The 22,424-nt window shown below is 35.8% G+C and overlaps 1 protein-coding gene across 6 annotated transcripts in view; it reads left to right on the forward strand.

Annotated features, from left to right (window-relative positions):
* Window positions 1-22,424, forward strand: part of BBS9 (Bardet-Biedl syndrome 9) — a 305,135-nt gene that overhangs the window by 145,816 nt on the left and 136,895 nt on the right. For all 6 annotated transcript variants that reach the window (XM_054817041.1, XM_054817040.1, XM_054817044.1 and 3 more), the window contains one exon: window positions 9,715-9,937. In XM_054817041.1, the coding sequence (XP_054673016.1) occupies window positions 9,715-9,937 (223 nt within the window). The remainder of the gene's footprint in view (window positions 1-9,714; window positions 9,938-22,424) is intronic.

A 22,424-nucleotide genomic window follows, 5' to 3' on the forward strand; every position in this document is an offset into this window, starting at 1 on the left:
TTGCTAGCATGAATAGTTATTGTTAAATAGCTCTGCGTGGATCTATTGTGCTATACTCAGACTAGTTCAATAAATATTGCAGAGATCTCATACAGTTTCCTGCATAAGTCTTGATTCCTTTCTTTACTCTTCTATTTGTTGTTGTTCATAGACTCTTTAACCCTTTATACCTTAAATATTTGTTGTATCAGAATCCCTACAGAGCTTGATTGTTGAGGAGTAGATATATTATGGTCAGAGTTATCAAGATGTTACCTTGTACTTCCTTGGATTTTGCATTTGACTTTTACTCCTTGTATTTTAAGTAAATTATAATTTCTTTGGAGTAGTTAAGTATGCTAAGCCCAAATCCTTTATAAGATTTAAATGCCTATAATGTAGCTCTTGACAATAGGTTAAGACTTCAGAGTACCATCTCACAAATAAGGATGTTTTTCTGCCTAAAATTCTTTGCTTGAATAGAAATGAAATTGATTAATCTACTGTTTTGAACTATTCTTCTAGAACTATGTATCTTATTAATTTTCTTCATTTTAGTTGTTCTGTCTCTTATCTGGTCTTTGATGTTGAACTATATCTGCACTTGGATATTGCTTTCATCATTCTTCAAATTCCTTTTAGAGTGGGAGTATCTTAAATGCCAATAGAAATAAAAATCAGATCAGTTAATATTATGGATGTTATACTTAATAATTTATTTAAAGGAAGATATGATTACAGAGAGCAGGATTAGTATAAGAATTTCAGTTGGTGCTTTTTCTATTGTGTGCTTACTACAAATGTCCCTCTTAGGCACTTAATAGATTTGGAATGTATTTAAGCTTGAGTCATTTGTCTGGATTTTCATCAGACTTGAATTCCACTAGTCTGTAGGATTTTACCATTCCCCTGGCTTTTAGATATTCCAGTGGCAGGTTTTTGTTACTTATATATGTGGAGTTTTTTGGGTTGGTTTGTTTGGGTTTTTTTAGTGTTTTGGTTTTTTTTAAATACAAAAATGAATTGTAGAAGATTCTAGAATAATCTGTGACTGGCATTTTTAATGCACTCAGTAGAAGAAACCTGTTTTTATATTGTTACAAGGGTAATTCTTCAACCAAGTCATGTGCATCTTAAAAATTACACTGTCTCTTGAGACTGCTCAGAGTTAAATACTTTAAGACTTCAGTAATATTTCAGTGCATTTTTTTCTGAGCGCTATATAGATATAGAGTCTATTTGCTTGGCTTTTTCTTTCATTTTATTCAGACTCTGTTCTAAAGGTCTCCTAAATGCCTTATCAATTCATTTTTAGCAGTAATTTTTTCATGGATGCTCAGAAGAAAAGTTTGTCAGCTCCATTTCTGGCAGAACAGGCAAATGCCTTCTTCATGGCTGCTGTGGCTGTTACCTCCTGTTCCAGACAAATAGGTCAGTTAGAAATATAGAATGTGCTTGAAAAATGTGGGTTAGGATGACTGGTAACACAGTGAAATCCTGGCAAAATTTGCTAATGGTCTGTGCCTGTGTTGAAGGCTACCAGTTCAGTAGCCCTGGATTAGTGGATTACCAGTTTGTATGTGTACCAATAAGATAATTTTTTTTAATCACTGTGAAAGCAAAGTGTTGAGAGACACATGGCTGGTGTGAATTAGCATATATAATGCTTTCAGATATAAAATCCTCTTTGGTGGTTTGGATAAGCATAAATGCCAGTGTTGTCATTCAGTAAGGTGAGCTTCCAAGTATTCTAGCATTTTTGAGAGCTGGTGAAATCATTATTGTGACTAAAATCAAGAAATAAGATATAGCCAGGCAGATTCCTGAGTTAACAGCTGTAAGAATTTCCATAATTTGGCTTGCACCAATTTTGCATAGTTTTTGCAGTATGTTTCACATTGCATTTGAATTCTTTCAGAACTGTCTTGGCTATCACTCCAGGATAAATTACTTCACAGGCAGCTTGAAAAATGGCTGTTGCCTTAGGAATAGTACTAATAATGATAAAGGCTTTCAAAGTAAATACAGGTTTTTTAAGAGAGACTTCCTCAGATACGGAATCAAATATGTGTCTGGCTCATGAACACAGCTTAGGAACAATCTTGTTCAAGTTTCACTGATGCGCTGTTAGAATGATTTATTTACACTGAAGAGAAATAGTATTAATTTGTAGTGCACTCAACTAGATTTTCCACAATCCCTAGAGTTCTGTTGATTCCATAAACCAGTTGTTCTCAAACTTACCTTCCACAGTCACGTTCCACCCCCCCCCCCCCGCTTCTTTCCATGTTTTCCACCTCATCCTTTCCCCGGAATGTCCTCAGCACTGCTACATTTCTGAGCTCTTACAGAAGCCACTTCTTTCTGCTCACATCTCCAGGTCTGCTCCCTATAGAGGACTCTTTCCCCATGCAGAAACCCAGTCCAGGCTACTTCCAGGTTGGAGAAACTGTACCCTGAATAGTACTATAACTTATTTTAACCTACTTTTCTCACAAAGATGATGCAGTTTCCTGTCAGAGATATCTTATGTGAAGGGTTTTGAATGAATTTTATTGTGCTTTAAACTTACAAAGCGATTTATCAGCAAGCACCACTGTGTACAGATTTCTGTAGGCATCTGTGACTTATTTCCCTTGTTCTGTTATCTGAGTAAAGCATTTTGTTACATTTTTTTAATAGAGGCTTTTTTGTTGCTTAAAAATTCCAGTAACCGTAGTGTTTGAGTGAAATTAATTCTTCTCATCTTGTATTTTATAAACTAAATTAGAAATACAAGCTTTGTGTGGGCAAAGTGACTTGTTTCTTGAGCAGCAATGAAGTCACGTAACTTAAAAGGTTGTGTGTCTATTTAGAGAAGGTTCTTATCAGCAAATTATTATTAACATCTTTTGCAGAGTACAGAAGACTTGTAATCCTACTGGCATGAACTGTACATCTGTGACTATCTACCTTTCAATGAGCTCTAATAAGTATTTTTACGTCTTTCAATTTACTTGAAATGGTAAAAAGTGTTCTTCTATATGTCCTTTGATTATTTGGACAATAAACTAAATTGTTACCCTGTATTGATGTAGCTTACTGGGTATTTTTATGAAAAATGAATAAATAAATAAGATTCCTAGCACAGTGCATCGAGGTGTTCTAGATAGAGTGCAACAGATGGTGTTATTAGGATGGAGTTCAGCGGATTGCAGTGATTGTTTAGAGCTACTTTTGTAGCTCTAGATTCTGGTCCTGAATAGGAATCAATATTCTTGCAGTTTAGGAATATGCACAATATAATGGGAAATATTGTAACCACAGATTGAAGCAGCTATTTTAATTCTACTTTTTCTTGCTTTTATGGGTCTTGTGAAATGTTAAAGATTTTTTCCCCGATGATCACAAGCCACTTTACCTGGCTTGCTAAAAGCAACTGATAGATTTAATTGAAGCAAAACTAAGTGGCCTAATGGAGAAACAGCCATGAAAACGTCTAACCATTTTAGAATAATACTGTGTGTAGTAGGCTTATATCATTAGCAAGCACTCGTTGAGAAGTTGCTGCTTTTCTGTGTTTCCTAATACAAGAATGGGATTGGCTCTGAAAGCCTTTGTGGTTAGATGTTTGGGCAAACACTTGTGCTTGAAGCTCTTTAACCAGAGTCAAAGGCATGGCAAAGATTTCAGTAACTTCCAGTCCTGTCTATGTATTTGGTGTAAGCACGTTTTCAGTGGACAACATTTACCTCTCGACTATAGTCAAAGCAATCTTCTGTTTCTGTGGTTCTCTAAGCACTTCCCTATCAAAAAATCTTGTGGCATTTAGAACAATGTTTCTTTCTTTTGCAGACTAAATCATTAACTCATTTACTTTATATCTTTTCAAACCTTGTAAGTATAATCTCCAAGCTAAATAATGCCTTTTATGGGGCTGGCATTTACACATTTACTTTGTTGTCTTTTGTTTTGCTCTCATATAACAAGGATGTTTCCATCAGTTTGGCTGGTACAATAGTTAATTCCTCTCGCCTATTATATACTTTTCTTATAGTAAGCATCACAAAGTGAACTAGGGTTTACATTCAAAGACAACCATTTGCTCATCTCTTATATCCAAAGAAGGAAAACATTGGAAGACTAAGAGCACGGCAAAATTGAGTTTCCACTGTTAACTATATTAAAACAGAGGAAAAATCATTGGGGTCATCTTGTTAAAATTGTGAATATAAATGATATTTTACTTTTGTTATGATGCAATGTAATAAACTAGTTAAAGTTTCAAACTTCACAAAACCTCCTACCTGTTCAGTTTCCATGCTTTGGTCTACATGTGTGTTGAGCATTTTGTGTTCAGAGCCTTTGTAGGATTTAAGCTTTGGTTCATTATGTGAATTTATGACAATTGCAGAGTACTAAAGGAAAGGAAATGCTATGTCATAAAATCTGAGCATTCATTCTCAATGCATCCCAACAGTCCTTCCTGTCTCCCAGTTGCATCTTTTCTTTGCTTATGTGTTTGGGTTCTTTTTAAAGCCTGAGAACTATCTGAAAGTAAATCTATATATTATTTACATCTGTTACAGTTTTTTCTTACAAGACAAAATCTAGCTCACAAAGATTGCTCTAGCAAAGGTCTTTTGTAAATATACATACTCAATGTAATGATAATTTTTAGCTTTTCAGAATAGGGATTTAAGAAAAAGTACTTATCAGGCCATTTCTGCAAAACTACATAGCTGTATGACTAGTTGCTATAATCTGGTCCAGGTGAAACTTGATGAATATTAGTAGCGTCATAATTTCGGAAGGCTTGATAAAACCTAGGTAAAGATTTTTTTAAAATATAATCCACCCTTTATATGTTTAAAATATCCTTGCAAATCATAGACTGTCCACTGTTCCTTAATGATAAGTCAAATCAGTCTATCTATAGAGTTCATCAGTTAGATGAGGCTTGGCGGTCTAGATGTGTGTTTGCCATTAGCTAAATCAGTGGTTTGTGTGTCAAAACCTCCAATGTCTCAGAAAAAAATTTAATAAAGCCTAATATTAAACAATATTGAGAAAGGTAGACTTTCAGTTAAGTACAGCTTAAAATTTGGTAAAACTAGTTGAAGATTTTCAGTTAAAGAGCAGAAAATGCTTTTATTTTTCTCAGAAAGTGCAAGTGGTAAAACTTTTAGATAAAATAGTCTAATGTGTTAGGTTTTGTTCAAAGTGATGTGACAGAATGTGCTGTATTATTATCTACTTGAGTCTTATATTTACTAGATCTTGTCTGTGTTGGAAGCACTTCACCCCTGTTCTGAGGGGAAACATGAAGCAAAACCACTGTATCCGTCAGAAATTCCAGCTTGGTGTTTGCAGCAGGAGCTGTTACATTCTCAGTGTTTTCCAAGTGAAATTGAGTTAGTGTCTTTAGAAACCGGACTTGCTACTTTTATTTGTGCGCGTGTGTTTGCAATGGAAACCAACTGCTGTAAACGTCTGTGCTATGCAGCTAGATGGGATTTTGACTGGACCTCAGTAGGACCAACTTAGCTTAACCAGTCCTTCATCTTTTGCTTCATTAACTTCCAGTGATTTCTGAATGATGCTACTGGTGGAGGGAAGGGGAATCTAAAATCTTAAGAAAATGCTTGTGGACCATTATACAGTATAAGTGTGTTAAGAAGCTAAACTATATAGAATCATAGAATGGTCTGGGCTGGAAGGGACCTTAAAGATCATCTAGTTCCAACCCCCCTGCTGCGGGCAGGGAACTCTATTAAATCTGACAACAGTTAGGCCCCATCTCATGCTTCACCCTATGTACTTGTGTCCTATGCACCTTAACAACAATACTGAAATCCTTCTCTCGGATCCTGCCCCTGTGTATGTCTAGTTGCCCTTGTCTGTTGACCGGCTAAACTCCTGGAGAGTGGAGTCTTGCAGTCAAGCAGCAGGCTGCTGTCCCTCCTAACAGGGCCTGCCCTCAAACTGCACTAGTAGCCACATTCCCCATCTGCATGTTGTGTCACAGGATCAGTGCCCTTTATACAGCCTGGCAATTTATCTGCAGCGTGAGATCTCACGTGCTGGACGGGCTTCCAGTTTTATTGTCTAGAATTTCACAATAACAGTAAGTTAGTCATTTACCCTGCAGGGAACATAATTTTGGAGGTGGTTTCTTGTTTGGCAAATGGTAGAACCTAAAAATATGTCTAAAAATTAGCTACTCTAGATTAAACCTTATGCCAAGCTGAAATTGAATAAATATAGTCACAATCACACTCAGATATGCTATGACATCTGAGGATGCTTAATGATAATATATGTGGAATATAAGTGATGTGTACTAGTACAATCTTAGTCCTGCTAGTATCTGAAATCTATACTGGGTCTTCAGACTCCTGCAGTGTATTTGATTTGGTTAAAAGAAAGTGCCAATCTCTACCTAGTACCTACAAGAAAAAAAAATGTGTACATGCGAAATATGAAGCCAAGCCTTTCCCAATGAAAAAGTTAAATCGATGAATTAAATACTTTTCATATCTATTTCAGGTGATACAGTCAATATGAAGAATTTGCATGATTTAATAATACCTCTTTCTGTGAGTCTTGACTTGCATTTGTTGTGGCAGTTATGGCAATGCTTGCTGGTCATACGATGATGGATTACTGGTATCACACTTCTGTTGAAAGTGTTTCTTTCAGACCTCAAATACACAGAATACTACACAGAAAGCCATTAGTGAATATTACAACTATGGCAATAGAATCATTCTTCAGTGTGGGCTATAGACTAGAACACGTTCATTTTCAAATATGTTTTCACTTTTTTAACGTGTAAGAGGTGAAGAATTTTTCTTGTTGCTTCAGTTCTCCCCTTGCATCAATAAAAATTGCTGACATTATTTGCGGCCATTAATTCTTAGTTGTATAAAATCACCTCAACAGATTTCCATCAAGATTTTTTTTTATGTAGACGTAGCTTTTGCGTACTCTTTCACTAATCGTAAAGGCTGCTTTGGATTTGACTGCACTTGCTAGGTCAACAGTCCTTGAATTCAAGAAGATAGTTTTATGGTCTACTGAGAAACCAGTTTTACATGGAAATTAAATACAAGAACAAGGGTTGGAAAATGTTAAGGCTGTGGTACAAAGTAAAACATACCTGCATGCGCCAAGGACAGAATACTAGCCACTTTTAATTTCCTGACTTTCGTTAGCTTGTATTTCAGTCCCCTTATTTAAATGCTCCTTTTGCCTGCATTTTTATAACTTATTTGGAGGGATGTATTGGCCAGCTTCTCAGCTACTGTATGCTGACACCAGCTAATCACATGTTTCTTTGTCTTTTAGTGAAACTCAAGATTCTTATGTTTATGTTGTCTTATTTTTCATGATTTGTAGTATAATTGGGAGTGTCTGGCTTGATTGTTTTTGATGCTTTGTACATATTAAGTTTCATTACTCAGTATGTGGGAATGTAGACAGCATTTACCAGCTCATTAACCTCTTTAAATTGGCTGTGGAATGGATTATTTCCTGTCACCAACACAGGTCAGTGGATGGATTACACTCCAGTGGATTCTTTCTAGAATATATGAAAAATGTTAAGCTACCACAGCATTGATTGACTGGCATGATTTTTCTAATTTACATGTTTTTTGGGGGGGAAATCCAGATAAGAAAGCAGGTTAATATTGTCATTGTTCTAAAGTCAGGAAAGGCAAACGTTGACTAAGAAAACAACACTAGTTGATCCTGTTCCTCTGCAAAATGTAGATGTTTTTATATAGATACAGCACATTTTCAGGACACTGTTAAGAATAGTGTATATTTGGACCAGGATTAAGTGCATATAACTGTGTGGTCTCACTGATGTACTTGACCACTAGTAAACATCTGTCTTGAACCTGTTCTTAGGAAGTAACAAGGTCAGGAGGGTGGCCTTTGCTTCCCAACGTGTTGAAAGTAGTACCTTAGCCTTCACAAAAGCCATATGTATCTAATAGAAGAAATTCACAAACTTATTTGCTTGACAGTGGAGTCCAACAGGGTTGACACCATCATTCTTTAAAATTGGGACCAGTGATGTTACACTTACCCAGACATGGAAATTTGGACAGGTTGGTGATTTTGCTGTTCAGCTGAGCGTTTTCAGTCAAGTAAAATGCATCATGAGAAGGAGCTTAAAAACTGAAGACTCTGGGGTTGTATTAACTGCAACTAGTTACTTGAGTTTTCTTTTTGTTCTGCCTGAGTGATTGCCAGGTAAAGAGCTAGCTTGGTGTTACCTTCTGTTAGCTTAGCAGCAGATAGAGTTGGGTGGTTCCAGACTGTAGCCTCGAAACTTCTAAGGTCAATAAAGACTATTACCAAAATAAGTCCTAACCAATCAGGAGTGTTGAGAGAGCAGACACTAATACTACAGTGATTGAGTATTACTTCCCTTAACATGTAGGCAGCACATATATAAAACTTGCTTACAGGTAGCTGAATACTAAGAGGTGGTACGAGTCCTGAAGTTAGCAGACCACGAAGCCCTTCATGTTAGGTGCTAACTCTGTCCAGGCTCCCTAAGATTGTCATGAAAAGACATGAGCAGTCGCTGTGACTAACTTGCAGGTTCATTAATTATAGACATTTTGGATTAATCACATGGTCTCATCACAGAGTGTAATTTAAGATTACAGAATGCATCGAGAAAAGTCAATTCTGCATTGCACACTGCATTAATGAGATAGATGTCATGTATGAGGTGTTACACATTAACCTAATAACCTTGTCACAAATAATAAGACTTCTGCTATCCAGGATTCTTACTTGAAGGAATGTCTTTGATTTGTTCATGTCACTAAAAACCATAGTACAGGTTACAAACTTGAACCTAACTTTTAAAGTGCTTTTCAAGGTGCCTTATGAAAAGAAATTTACTTGCTTTTACTGAGAGTTATTTGCAGGAGTAAACACTTTATTTTGTAGAGATATGTATACTGAATATGACACTGAGTATAGCTTTTCCACGGATAGCTGCTTGTTTTTAACTGAACTGATTACTAAGCTGCTTTTCTCATAAATGTTTACAGCTTCACGCTATGCTGTTAGAAATCTAAGTCCCAGTTTGTCAGAGCACCGACACACCTGTGCTAATGCTGTGGGTAACTTAAAATGAATTGGTCTGATAGATGGATACTGAATATCTGCAGCTTTGTGCTGCAGTCGTGGTGTTCTTTGCTATTGGCGTGTTGTCAGAATCTTAGACAATCTGATTTTGAATGTGATTTTGTGATCAAAGCGATTCCAAAGAAAGTGTAATTGGATACCTTTTTTCTTTTTTTTTTTTTTCCTGGCCTTGACATATCTTCAGCATAATGTTATATACTACATATTATGTTTGTATTTACATCTCAATTCTGTTCTTAATTCTAAATGTCACACCCAGGAACTTCTAGTTTTCATTTATTAATATAACTGCTGAATTTAACGGTGATGTCACATGCTGTACATATAGTATTATTATTGAAATTATGTTTCTCTGTCAATACTGGGGCAAGTTCAGGTTTTTTCAGGCTTGCTGGGGAAGGTTTTGCTTGTACAAGCTGAAGAACTGAGTGTTCATGACACTCATTAACCCTCAAATTGTATTTTGTGTATCGGTATAATTTGAAAATTCTTAGTCCTTGATTCGTTACTTTGTTTTTAATATGCTATATCATATTACAGTTCCCCTGATTTTATTTAATTTCCTCTTATTTAATCCAGGGTTGGGAAGAAACTGTGGATGCTGCTATTTCTTACTTGTTAAGAACTTGTTTGTCAAAGAGCTCTAAGGAACAGGCCCTGACTTCCAGCAGCCAGTTGTGCATGCCCAAAGATACTAGCAGACTGAAGAAGAATATCACCCTCTTCTGTGATAGATTGGCCAAAGGTGGTCGCCTTTCCTTAAGTACAGACTCAGCCACTCAGCAAGCTGCTGTCATGCCAGGTAAGGCATGAAAGTGTATGTTCATAAATCAAAATATGTATTTGTGTATTAAAATAAAAAATTCTGCACATTTGATTGTGTTAGCAGTTTGGTTTTTGCTGGTTGTGTAAATTGAACGCTGGCTGTGTTGCTGACCAGTAGAGAATGAGTTAGGTAATAAGATAATTTTAAATCTAAGTTTTATCTCAATTTGATCACTTATTGCTGCTCTTACAGCGTATGCACATTAATGCAGCAAATGAACCCCAGATGGTCATCTTTATGCTCTAAAAGCCTTATGACTCTTATTTCTTTGTACTTTTCAATTGAATATATATATATGTGCATTTCTAACATGATGGAAAAGTGAGGAGTGAAAAGTCCTACTTTCGCGATAGAGAAATGATTACGTTTGCATTATTGGCTTTATGGCATATGCATAGGACTAATTATGAAGCAGCGATAATACTGAATAAAAAAATCTGCAAGTTTAGAAAGTACTAGTTGGCTGGGTGATATCTCACAGAAAGCATGAAATTAAAGATGAAACTAATTGAAGTAGGTGTTGAATAATATTTCTTATTTGGAAGAGGAATGTAGAGATTTCAGTGTGTTGCACAATGATTTAAACGAATGTCATGGAATTACGATTTTTTAAAGAAAGTTTATTCATGTCCTTTTCTATATTCCTGCTTTTTAGTAACAGTGGGAACAAAGGCACACCTTTTCTGCAGGGACTGAAGGCTAGCATCTTTGTACTTTTGCAAGACATTTTCTTCCTGCCTTTTTTCTCTAGTGAGCCAGGCAGTCTCTTAATAAGCATCAGATACTCTTGCTGACTTGGAAATAGTTTTTTCCCAGTTTCGTACTCTGGGTTTGTTTTGGATGCTTATTCAGCTTCATAGTCTCCTGGACCACATAATATCTCTATGGTCTTTGATCTCAATGACCTCTTTCACCTACAGCAGTCTTCACATCTGTAGGGAAAAGTACGTATTGTATGCACACTTCATGCTTAAAATTGGGAGTTTATTTTGTTTTCATGAGTGCTGGGTTTTTTTGATCAAGTCTGAAGTTGCGTTAGGGCAGTATCTTTGGTTTCTATATTTTGTTTTCTTACATTGCAAAGAATAATTTTATTCCTGTTTAATATAAACTGAATGACCTGTGCAATGTTTCAGCAACTCAGAAGTCCTTGTTACAGCCCTCCTTTGCATGTGCTACTTTAAATGATTCACTAAAACAGCTGCAGAATGTGCAATGGTAGAAACTATAATTTTTCTTTAGAGTTATACTATGCCCATATCTCGAAGTGGATTGTTAATCACGTGAAGTGAAGAAGCGAGCCAGAATAAGTGTGAAATTAGTTTTACAAATTTTTTTTAGTATTCCTTTGCAAGACTAAAATATGTGTTAAGGGTATTTCATTTGTTGAACTTTGAAAAGATTATATGGACATTATTTTTCCTTCTAAGAATTTTGAAAAGGTGTAAATAGCTGCAGTTCATCTTCCTCCTCCTAAGCTAATAAGGTGAGTTGATCTAGTAAAGAACTTGACTTCTGCCTGTTCAATTGACTAGTGTTATTGAGATCAGGGGACTATTCAATTTGGTAATGATTAATTCTCTTAGGAAAAGAGTAAAATTTTTTAAAAAATTGTAAACAAATGAAAAGAAATCTTGCTCTTGATGAAGAACCTTGGGAAAGTGGCCTGGTCATGCTCTCCATGTTGCCTGTGTAAAGACTAAAATTTTTAAAAATGTTAAACCCACTGTTTTCTATGACATGAGACCAAAATAACACCAAGAAGGCATGAGTGACATGTGCTAGATTAATTTTTACCGTTGTGGTACAGGTAGACAGTTATATTAACTTTCAAGTAAAAATAATACAAGAAAGAAGTACATTTCAAGCAAAGCATAAGATATTTGACTGTGGGCTGTTGGTCATGTATTGATGATATGTGGGACCAGGATTACTGTTTCACATGAATAGTGAAAAAATAAGTACCTATAAGGAACTGGTTGAAACGTGGTATAGCAATGTCCCACCCAACACAAACTGGTTTAGGTGTACTTGAAATTTCCTTTGGCCATGATTTACATTAAAAAGAATTAAAATCTGTAATCCAAATACAGATTCCAAAATGAATCATTTTACTTTCAAAATGGCTGACTCTAGTGTGTAGTCCTTTTGAATATCAAATCACCTAAGTAAGAATCAAAATTATGACCTAATTAGGCTAACACCTTAGAGGTGTTAGAAGGTATCATTTAAAGAAATTATAAAACCTAATGCAACTTTCTTATTTTCACTAAGAGTTCAGCCTGAAGCCTTGATAACGGGCTCTGTACATTTATGCATTTACTCATTAACTGTTGAGAGAACATGGGTTTTGGAAGATCTTAAAAATAAGAAATTTCATCTTCATTTACAGGACAGGCTCATTAGAGATAAATACTTCTGCCAAATAATGCTTAGAATAGCATAGTATTTAAATAGTTACTCTCTAGTAGGATGTGCTTTATGCTTTAAAACTGTGTGGGTGTTTGTCTTTGGACAGACAGACAAAACTGAGCTTTCTTGGGAGAATAAAGATTTTACTGAGGCTTTTTAAACATTTTTGTCTTGTCACCTGTTTGGGTTTTCTGTGGCTATCTACATTGGCAAGTAGTGTGGTCCGTTAGAAGCAAATCTGCAGGGGCCAGTAATTGGGGCTGGCAACATGACTTCTGTCATCTGTGTGTTTCAGAGGGGGTTTGAACTAACTCTGATCCTGTCTGATGCACTCATCCTCCATTAGCAGTCGGAGTGCTTTAGGTGCGTTCCTGGGATTCATCTGCCTGGCTAGATTCACCTGAAAGAAAGTAGTTCATGTGCCCAAGACCACTCCTCAGTCTAAAAACAGTGTAGTTATTGAGGATAATCAAGAAATTTGCCTCACTCTTGATTCCAACTAAAAATACCTGTTAGTCCACACTAGGAAGAAATTCAGAATGACGTCTTATAAAGGGAAAACAGTATACAAAATAACTACATGCTGTTGAGTAAAAAGCTCTTCGATAATATCTATAAAATAGAGGAACTCCTTCTCCCGGCCCTTAAAGGAGGGAACAGGAATAGATAGAGGAGAATGAGGTACAACTATACATGGAGAGGGAGATGTTGAGAAATGAATTTGTATCCGCAGGTTTATGGTTAAATATTGGATGTTAAAGTAGGGGAAAGTTCTTCAGGATGTTTAAGCACTGAGCCTGTAATTGTTCAGGAGTATAGCTGTCATGAGCTTGAGGATCTTGTTCGATGCCACTTTTTCTGAAGCCCATTCTTTTTCTTAATGGTGGAAACTCCTTTTTCTAAAGCAACCAACTTTTAAAAAATTATTTAAAAGTGCCTAGGACCCTTCTGGGGTTTAACAGTAAGCTGGATTTCTAGAAGATATATTTAATATGTTCAAGATGATGTACCCTGGATGCTAGAGAAATTGCCTGAAGCCACATTGAAAAGCTGATGATTATCTTAAAGTGTGCAACTATCTGAAAGATGCCTTCAGAAAATAGTTATCAGTATTTTTAGTTAATCCAAGAGTATATGTTAGAGGTATGCCATGGTCTCTGCTGGGTCTGGTTTCATTCATTGTTTTCTTTAATGGTTTCAATGACAGAACATGGAGCATGAATGTTAAAACTGTGGGTTTGCAACAAGCTAGCAGTAGTTTCAAGCACATTGAAAGAGCAGTAACTCTGATTTTGATAAATTTGAGAAAGGATCTGAAGCCAGTAAGTTAAGTGCAAAGGACTCTAGCAAATAAGAATCAGACAAACTGAAAACTAAGAAATAATTTCTTAAGCACTGTTGCTATAGCGGAGACTCCTGGGGGTTATAGTGGACCAGCAACTGAAAAAAAGTCAGCAATATGGTCCTGTTAAAGGCAAATTCCAACTTTGGGATGTAGTCATACAGCTTTAATGTGGAGATATATTTCTTTCTTTCTATTCTTCTTGAGAAAGATTTGATTGAAATTACAGGGTAACACGATTTAAGAAAAACTTAGACAAATTTAATAGAGTTCAGAGAAGAGCACAAAAAATAGAAATGATTGAAACAATTTTGCTTTTTATTTCTTCTTAGGGAAAAAGAAAGAGAAGGTTGAGGCAGGACATGATAGTTTTCCAGTATGTAAAATGTTCTTACAAGGATGATTAAAAGTTAATCAGAATCATTGGCTAAATATGGTTATAACTGTAAGCCACATCAGGCTATATCATGTACCGTGTTGCCTTTGGCAATGCATAAACGGTTGGATGAGAGGAACAGTGAGGGGCTTAGGGAGTGATGCCAACCCAGAGTGTGGGTCAGTGCCAGGGAAGTGCTGGGGAAAGGTGCTGTGGACCACCCAGGTTGTCATGTATTACGCTTAATGGGTGTGAGAATTTATAGCATAAATCCTGATTACCTGCAGTGAATTAATTCTGTAGCCTTTAAAGCTTTCTTATAATATCTCTATGTTTTGCAGGATTGCTTTGAAAACCTTAAGCACTGTCAGCTGTGGCTATTTGGAGACTTGGTTTAGGTGTCAGTATGATCAGAGCTCTATTTGCAGTATTGCTTAACCTGTGTTTCGGGTATCTCAGCTACTCTTTGGCTAGAATGTGATCCTGCTTTTCCTGTAGTAGTTCTTGGTGTGCAAATGGCACCTGTCTTGGTTCAATGCTTTGTACAAGCGAGGATCTTTGTTTTTATATTAGGGCTTTTATTTTTCTTTAAACCATCCTTTTTCTCCTACTTTTTTTTTTTTTTTAAACTGGACTTCAATTTTTTTTTCCCTCTGTTTCTGTGGTTAGGAGATCTTTGTATTGTGTTTTAGCATGATTTACTTACATAGTTGAATGTAACTGGAGCAGTAGAGAAACTATTATTTAACGTGAAAATGAGTTACTGAGTACTGCATCACTAAAATCCGTGGAATGCCAAAGACTGTTGTCTCCTCAGGTCAACTGACTCTTCAGAACTGAAATTATAAGGAAAAGGAGGAATATTTTGCATAAAGGAAATAGAATTTGCAAATAGTTTTGTGTCAATGTAATATTTAAGATTTATATTATATAAAGATAGAGCTGGAAGTCAAGCCAACTGCCCATCTAGTTTTCACTGCTGTGTTGCGATGAGGTTGATATATCTAAAGTATCAGTGACAAAGTTTAAACTCTTAAACGCCTTGGGCAAGGTTGAACAATGTCGCTTGATAGCTTATATGCTAGCTTAATGTCCTTATAGGAAGGTTTTCCTAATATTTGATATATGTTGTCTTTCTTGCAAATCAAACTGGCTTTCTTGTGAATATCGAAGATGGCGGTGGCAATTAATGTTCTCTATCATGTTTAAAGCTTTAGAAGATTTTTAGTACATCCCTTCAGTAACTTTTTCTTTTATACTAATTGTGACTAAATTAAATCAGTCTTTTTTTTCATGATAATGTTCAATTCTTACTATTTGTTTTCCAAAATGGAACACTTTTCCTTTTGTCTATAGCAGGGAGCGTACCTTGCTATACTCTGCTCCATCTCAACCTGTAGACCCTTTCCCACACATTTGTTGCCTAACCAGATGTTTCCCATTCTGTATTTACACATATGATGTTACTTTCCTAAGCATGGTAGTATATACTTGACTTGACACTTTGTCTTCATAGCTTTTTTAATTTATCAAGTTGATTATAATTCTGCTTTGTGTAATCATGATTCTGTCATTCAGATTATGAATGGGTAAATACTAACTTTAAAGACAATGTTCTTTCACACATTAAATATAGATATGAACCCAGAATGTATTCAAAGTCATGCTTTGGAAGACAAAAGTTTTTCTAGGTTTTTTTTTCTTGTGTAAACTTATAAAAGCCTCTTTTTCAAAATCCTGTAGTGATAGCTGTGAGTCAATATCGCCCATTTTGAAGCTGTGTTCTTAGCTGGAAAACTGGGATGCAACAGAATGTGTCATATTCCTTAAGGAACTCTCTGTTTACGTGCAACTAAACTTGAGGAGAATGTCAGGACTAATTGGAAAAACATGTGGATTTGAGTTCCTGGAAGAGCAATATTCATTTTTATTTTTATATATATATATATATATATAAAAGACATAAACATTGCTGCAAAGTTCTTAGTATACAGAGAGTGTACTGTAAAGAAAGACTAGTAATAGTTTGTTCGATCTGAAAAAAAAATAGAATTTTTGTTGTTGCAAATTCCTCTCTTACACTGTTAATTACCAGTTCTTCATTGGTCATTAGGGGAAAGGAACGAGCAGTGTAACTCAGGTATTCTCAAACTTCACAATGTGGACTTGAACACAGAATGTCTTGTGAAATGCAGTGCTGCCATTTGTACTCATGCAGATTCCGGTGTCCCCTCTATCATGGTAATGTTATCTCAGTGCAACTACAGTAATTTTTTGCCTGGAGAAGTTAGAATCAGGTAGTTTAAAGTTATTCAAATGTAACTTAGCAGCCTGAAGAGGGCACGGAAGTCAGCACCGAGGACTTTTTGAACCCTTAAAATGATGCTTTTAGATACTTTTTCTTATTTTAGTTTACATCTACTGCATATTCATAAAGCTTTTTAACACTTATTAAATCTATGTAAGGAAGAGGGAAAGTAAAGTTTTATTCACGAAGCTTGCTGCAAGTACTTGCAAGGTTTTTGTACCCCTGAAGATTGGGTGGTACTGATTGATGGAACTGGTAGCACACTGAGGTCAGTGGAAACTGTCATTGATCAAACTAGATTCGGCATTTTACCCGTCTTTTTCATAGTGTTCCTCACCTGTTTCCACTATTTCATGAGACAGTACCATTTACAAAAGTGTCTAAAGGACATTGGTAATTAACTGTGATCGCAGAAATCTAAACCTTACTAAAAGTGCCTATTTCTCATTGAAAATTAGTTTGCTGAGGACTTTTTTTTCTTAAATGTACCCAGAGGCTTTTAAAGTACATTTATAAAACACTGCATGCCAATTCATTCCTATGGATTTGTTGGCTCAGGTCCTTCAATATGAAATTAACATTAACTCACTTTAACTGTTGCAATGAAAACTCTAACTCATCTTTTCTGGCTTCCTTAAAATCATATAGGTTGATCAATAAAGTACCTTGAAAGACTGATTCCCCCAGGAAGCGGGTTGTTTACTAAGAATGGAAAAGTATATTTTTAATCTATGAGATGATATAAAAAAACCTGAGCTCTTCATTTAAACAGAAAGATAAGATTTTTCTTACATTTGTTGTCTAAATTTATTTGTTTAATATATATAAGAAGTATAGCGATGTATCAATAAAGTATCACATTTATAACCTTCATTTTCTTAAGTGCTTAAACCTTACAGACAAATTTATCTGATGCAAAAGTTAATGTATTTTTGCTTTTTAACAAGTTTTGGGGTTTTTTTCCTCTCTTGCCTGTAGAAGCTGGGCATACCCCGATAGGGGTTTTTCTGTGGGAATTTGTGCACTACTTGTATTGAAACCAAAATAGATCTATCATCACTGTATCAGGCTTTTTTTCAAACTTCCCATACTTTTCGTACTGCCTTAAGGCAAACAAGCATTTGGTAATATGTGCACTGTTTATCTTCTCTTTGTAGTTCTGCCTTCTAGTCAGGCTACCACTATGACTCTGCTTTGTTTGGTTTTCTCTATTTTTCCTTAAGTATTTTTTTCATTTCTCCTCTCTACATTATGCTTCACTGGTTTCCTTCTCCATACTGCGCCCTTTGGTGTCCGTGCACCTACGTGCACAGTTCCTTCGCTGTGATAGTTGGAGCAAGTAACTCTCTCACGGGAACAATGAAAGGGTAGGAAGACCCTTTTCCTGGTCAGCTGTCAATCTGGGTGGCCCAAAGCAGTAACTGCAGAGAAAATCCTGTGGTACTAGTGTGGATCCATCAGGCAATGAGATTTTAGCGAGATTTGACAAAGGCGTAACGGAGACTAAATCCATAAACAGGGTGATCATTGTGTACTTCTGTATCCAATTTGTGCAGCTCTGCACGGCTGAGCTGTTGAGCCAGTTTAAACATATCTTTCTTCTCTCCATCTAATTGCAGATAATAATCGCATAAGAATGATAATAAGAACAAAGGAGTTGCCATAACTCTTACAGCCCCTGGCATTGTCATGCACTTCTGTTACATTGTGTCATGCCAGCTAATAATGAGACATGATATGGTATATTATGGAACATGATACAGTGGTGCAATTTTAATGTGACTTCTGGTTTTCCACGTTTAAAATATTTTTGTGGAAATTTATTGACTGTTCACGATGAACAGTTCTATCTTAATATAAAGGCCTAGAAATAAGCAAATAGTAATATCAAACATTTTAAACTAATTATTTGGGTTCTATTTTTGAGACTAAAATATGTCCCTTGCCCCATAAAGCTGATTAAGTGAAAAGGAAGGGGAGTAGCAAATCATTAGGGAGAATTTTGGGAGTGCTTACAGCAACAAGATTTTGTGGTTGCTCAAGAAAAGCTTAAGAACAGCTTGGTGGAGCCAGAAACATTGATTGTTTGGCTCTCTGATGTGAATCTTTACTTTCTGTAACTTCTTTCCATTGTAACTTTCTTTACTCTTTAAAACTTTTATTTCCATTGTTTTAGTTACTTTATTTTTTTAGTAAACTATTTCTGTGGAAAGGAAAATTGAACTATACAGAAGTTAAGTGACTTTCCCAAGGTCGTACCATGAGCCAATAACACCTGTGTATAAATAGAATTCAAATATACGTTGCAGTCTTGCGTCATAGCTCCTACATAAAGTTGTTTTTAGGTGTTTTACTGTTAAAACACAGGTTGCAGATTAATAGATTGTGGTGAGCCAGCTTGTCTAGCGGCCTGCTCTTATATCATTCTGCATGGTTCAGGTGAAAATGGATATCTGAATATCAGACATGGGAAGAGAGTGAGGAAGGATATCTGAGGTGGTCTTTGTTTTTGATGAATTCAGTCAAATTTCATCACCCTGCTGGATTCAAATGATAGTTCTCCAAGTGGTTAGTTTTCAGAGATTTACATACACTATGGTAAAACATTGGAATTTTTTTTTTTTTAATTGAAAAGAAGGCATCAATAGAAAATACATATTTTTTTTCAGGACATTCCAAGATTCCAGTATTGTGAAAAAGAGGCAAAATAAGATGGAAGGGTAACAAGACACATTTGTGTGCAGGGTTGTGAAAAGGTTTTTAGTGTGTTGGGAAAATATCCCCTCCTCAATTGATATTACAGCTGGCAAAAACCACAGAGTGAAGGAGTACAAAGGTTAAGAAGACTAAAGCAATAACATTTTTAAAAAAATGAATAATTTAAAGAGGAAAATGTCATGCATAATGAATATAGAAGAAATCCGGCTTGAGATTTGGGATTCATTCATTTGTTGAACTATGAAATTTAGTTGGCAGCATTGCAATTCCAACTTGCCTCATCTAAGTACAGTTAGGATCAACACATTAGTGCCTTGGTGTGTACAGTCCTATTACTGAATCTTTGCATTGAAATCCATTAAATTTTAATATGCCCTACTTAAGTATAAGTGGTCACAAATGATTCATAATGTTGAGGTAAGCTTTTGGTGAAAATAATTGTCAGTTAAAAGAATTTCCCCTAGTTATTGTGCTTGTCACTGGGCTTTATTTGTTTGAGTCCTTGAGAGACCACAAGCAGAAATAAACTTCTAAAATCTGCACTAATAAGCTAATTGTTCAAAATTATGGAAAAAGTGTTGCTAAATGAGAAAGTGTACAGCCTCTGACCTTCCATTTCAGAAGACTCAGTAGTAGCAAGTAAAAAAGTAAAAGTAAAACCTAGATAGTTATTTTAAGAGGCTGTAACAAATAATGTAATCTATTTCTAAATAAACACAAACCATAATAATGTAGCATAATCCTCATATTGAAGGTGTGCTACTAACGGGGAGTCAGTCTTGTATGTCCAGTCACACTTTGGATTTCCACATAGCAGGTTTCCCTTAGTTCATTTAAGTTTTGGTTTCCCGTGATGTTTCAACAACAACCTATACGGTGGAGTGCCTTGGTATTCGTACATGAGCTGTAGGCATTTGAAGAACATAATTAGCTCTGCAGTTTAGATGACATTACTTTTCCTTTCCAGTCCCTATCTAGACAAGAACACCACAAAATCACAGTGATTGTCTACTTTTCCTAAGTACAACCATGGCAAAACATATCCATTCACAAAAAGGTATTGGGGGAGAAAGATTAGAGGGATGAAGGTGGTTGGGGGTGGGGGTGGAAAATAATTTCCAGGTCACCCCTCCTCTCTTAAAACGCTGAAAATAGGTTCTTTTGGAGCCTTTGTTCTTTTTTTTTTTTTTTTTTTTAAATATGTGTGCACAAAATTTCTTTTAAGTTGATGGTAAGCATTTTTTTTAATGTGATATATAGCTCAAGCCAGATTATGTCAAGGTTAATGCCTTATTCAATTTCTTCTGACTGGAAGTAGCATCCTTTAGTCAGCAGAGATGCAACTGTCTACACATCAGGAGATGTTGTGGCCGTTATTTCAGGTGCTACAACCCATTTGGTTTGCATTTTCTACTTTTCTTTCTTTTCTGGCACATTTAGGTTGAGTAAACCTGACTCTTATGGTGCCATAAATTAGATGCATCTTAGCTGAAATTGCTCGTGTTACATTATTCTAAACTGTTGTGAGCAAGTGTGCCCAGAATGAGATAGTTATTTGCATGACTCTTTTTGTTATTGCTGAATTTGGCTTACAGCTTTAGAAGGGAAACTCTTACTCCATATTTTGTTTGGTACTCAGATAAAAAAAAGAAATAATAAAAAAAATCACTCGAGCTATGACAGTATTAATTTTTTTCTGAATATTCAGGTCTTTTTAAAATGAAGTAAAGGTGTTTGTGTATGTGGGATTGATTTCATAATTTTTATTATGTAGGCAGTGTAAGTAACATGTATGAGCCTGTGGAACTCCATGGTGAATTAACAGTGCAAAACTATATGAACATACTAACACCACTTATAATATATTTGCTCTTCCACATTACCATAAAGGAGTCTAATAAATCTAAACCTAGTGAAAATTTTGTATTTTGTACATGCAGAACTGATTTTTCAATTACTTCAGAGTTTTTTAGGGCCTAATCCAAATCCTGATGAAATCTGTGGGAGTTTTTCCATAGACTTCAGTAAGCTTTGGCTCAGGCCCCCAGTTTTCAATTTTTCAAATAGATTTGCCAAAAATCTGCAGAGAGCCAGGCGCTTGGAAAGTCTTTACTTGCAAAGTACAGCTGGTTTTGAGCTGTACACAGAAAAGTTCCCAATACTTTTTTTTTTTTGAAACAAAGAAACCCCCCAGTTTTAAAAGTTTTATAACATTAGTAGTTAAGAGTGGCTTTAACATTTGAAGCAGAAATTGCCTTGGGTCTAAGTCTAAGCATGACAAATTCTATACTAGAATATTATTTTAAAAATGCATAACTACATGATAACAAAGCTTAAAATGACAATCGTATAATAAGTTTAGCTAAAATTTTCTTGGGTTGTGAATTCCAGAGAGCCAGGGATGTCTGTCCTAATAAACTATTATTATTTTTTTTCTACAACAGAAAACTACACTGCAATTAAAAAATAATTCCCCGAGCTTAACTACACCAATTTGAGAGAGAGCTCTTGGACTTCAGGGAGCGTATTATGCAGCCAGATCCATCTGGCGACGCGGGGCGGTTTTCGCTGCCTCTGGGTGGTTGGATCAGCAGACTGGGAGGTAGATGTGATCAGACAGGCTGGTTTTTACAGAGCATGGGGCACAGTCTGTGTCTCAGCAAGCATAGCTCATACCCTTACACATCAGCCCGAGATTAAAATAGTGATGTTTTAAGGTATCATCTTGGGTTATGGATGGCAGGCAATGAAGTGTAGAATCTCTCTCAATTTCCTTTTTTTGTTGTTGGGGGTTTTTTTGAGTGATCACTTCTAGCACAGATAAGATGCAGATGTGGTTGCAGTAAAGCTCCTCAGTAGCTACCTTGTGAATTGCCTCCCCATGGTCTTGATGGGTTTTTCTTAGAGAGAGAAAGTGTGACATCTTCCTGAATCCAAATGCCTGACGTTGTTGCAAAGTAACGCATCATCAGTATTGAACTTGCAGATTTTTTTTTCCTTAATTTTTAAAGAACAAAAGCATTTTAGAAGACCAGTCATGTTTATGACTGTTCCACTTTTTGTGAGCAGTCAGCTGTTACTCTACTCATGAAACTAGTATGGATAGTTCAGCTAGTGTTCATATGGCAAGTGAAGGACCATAAATTCATGTTTCCCTTGCCCCTGTGTTTATTCAGTTTCACCCATCTCTAACGCTTTGATCTGGTATTTGAGCTGGAAAACATAATGAAATCAAACGTGAGGTGCTTCATGACACTGACAGATTTGAAAATTCTTTAAAATAGTTCTTTTTTTCCTCATTGTGTCA

This window comes from Grus americana, chromosome 2 (assembly GCF_028858705.1).
Source record: "Grus americana isolate bGruAme1 chromosome 2, bGruAme1.mat, whole genome shotgun sequence".
NCBI lineage: Eukaryota > Metazoa > Chordata > Aves > Gruiformes > Gruidae > Grus > Grus americana.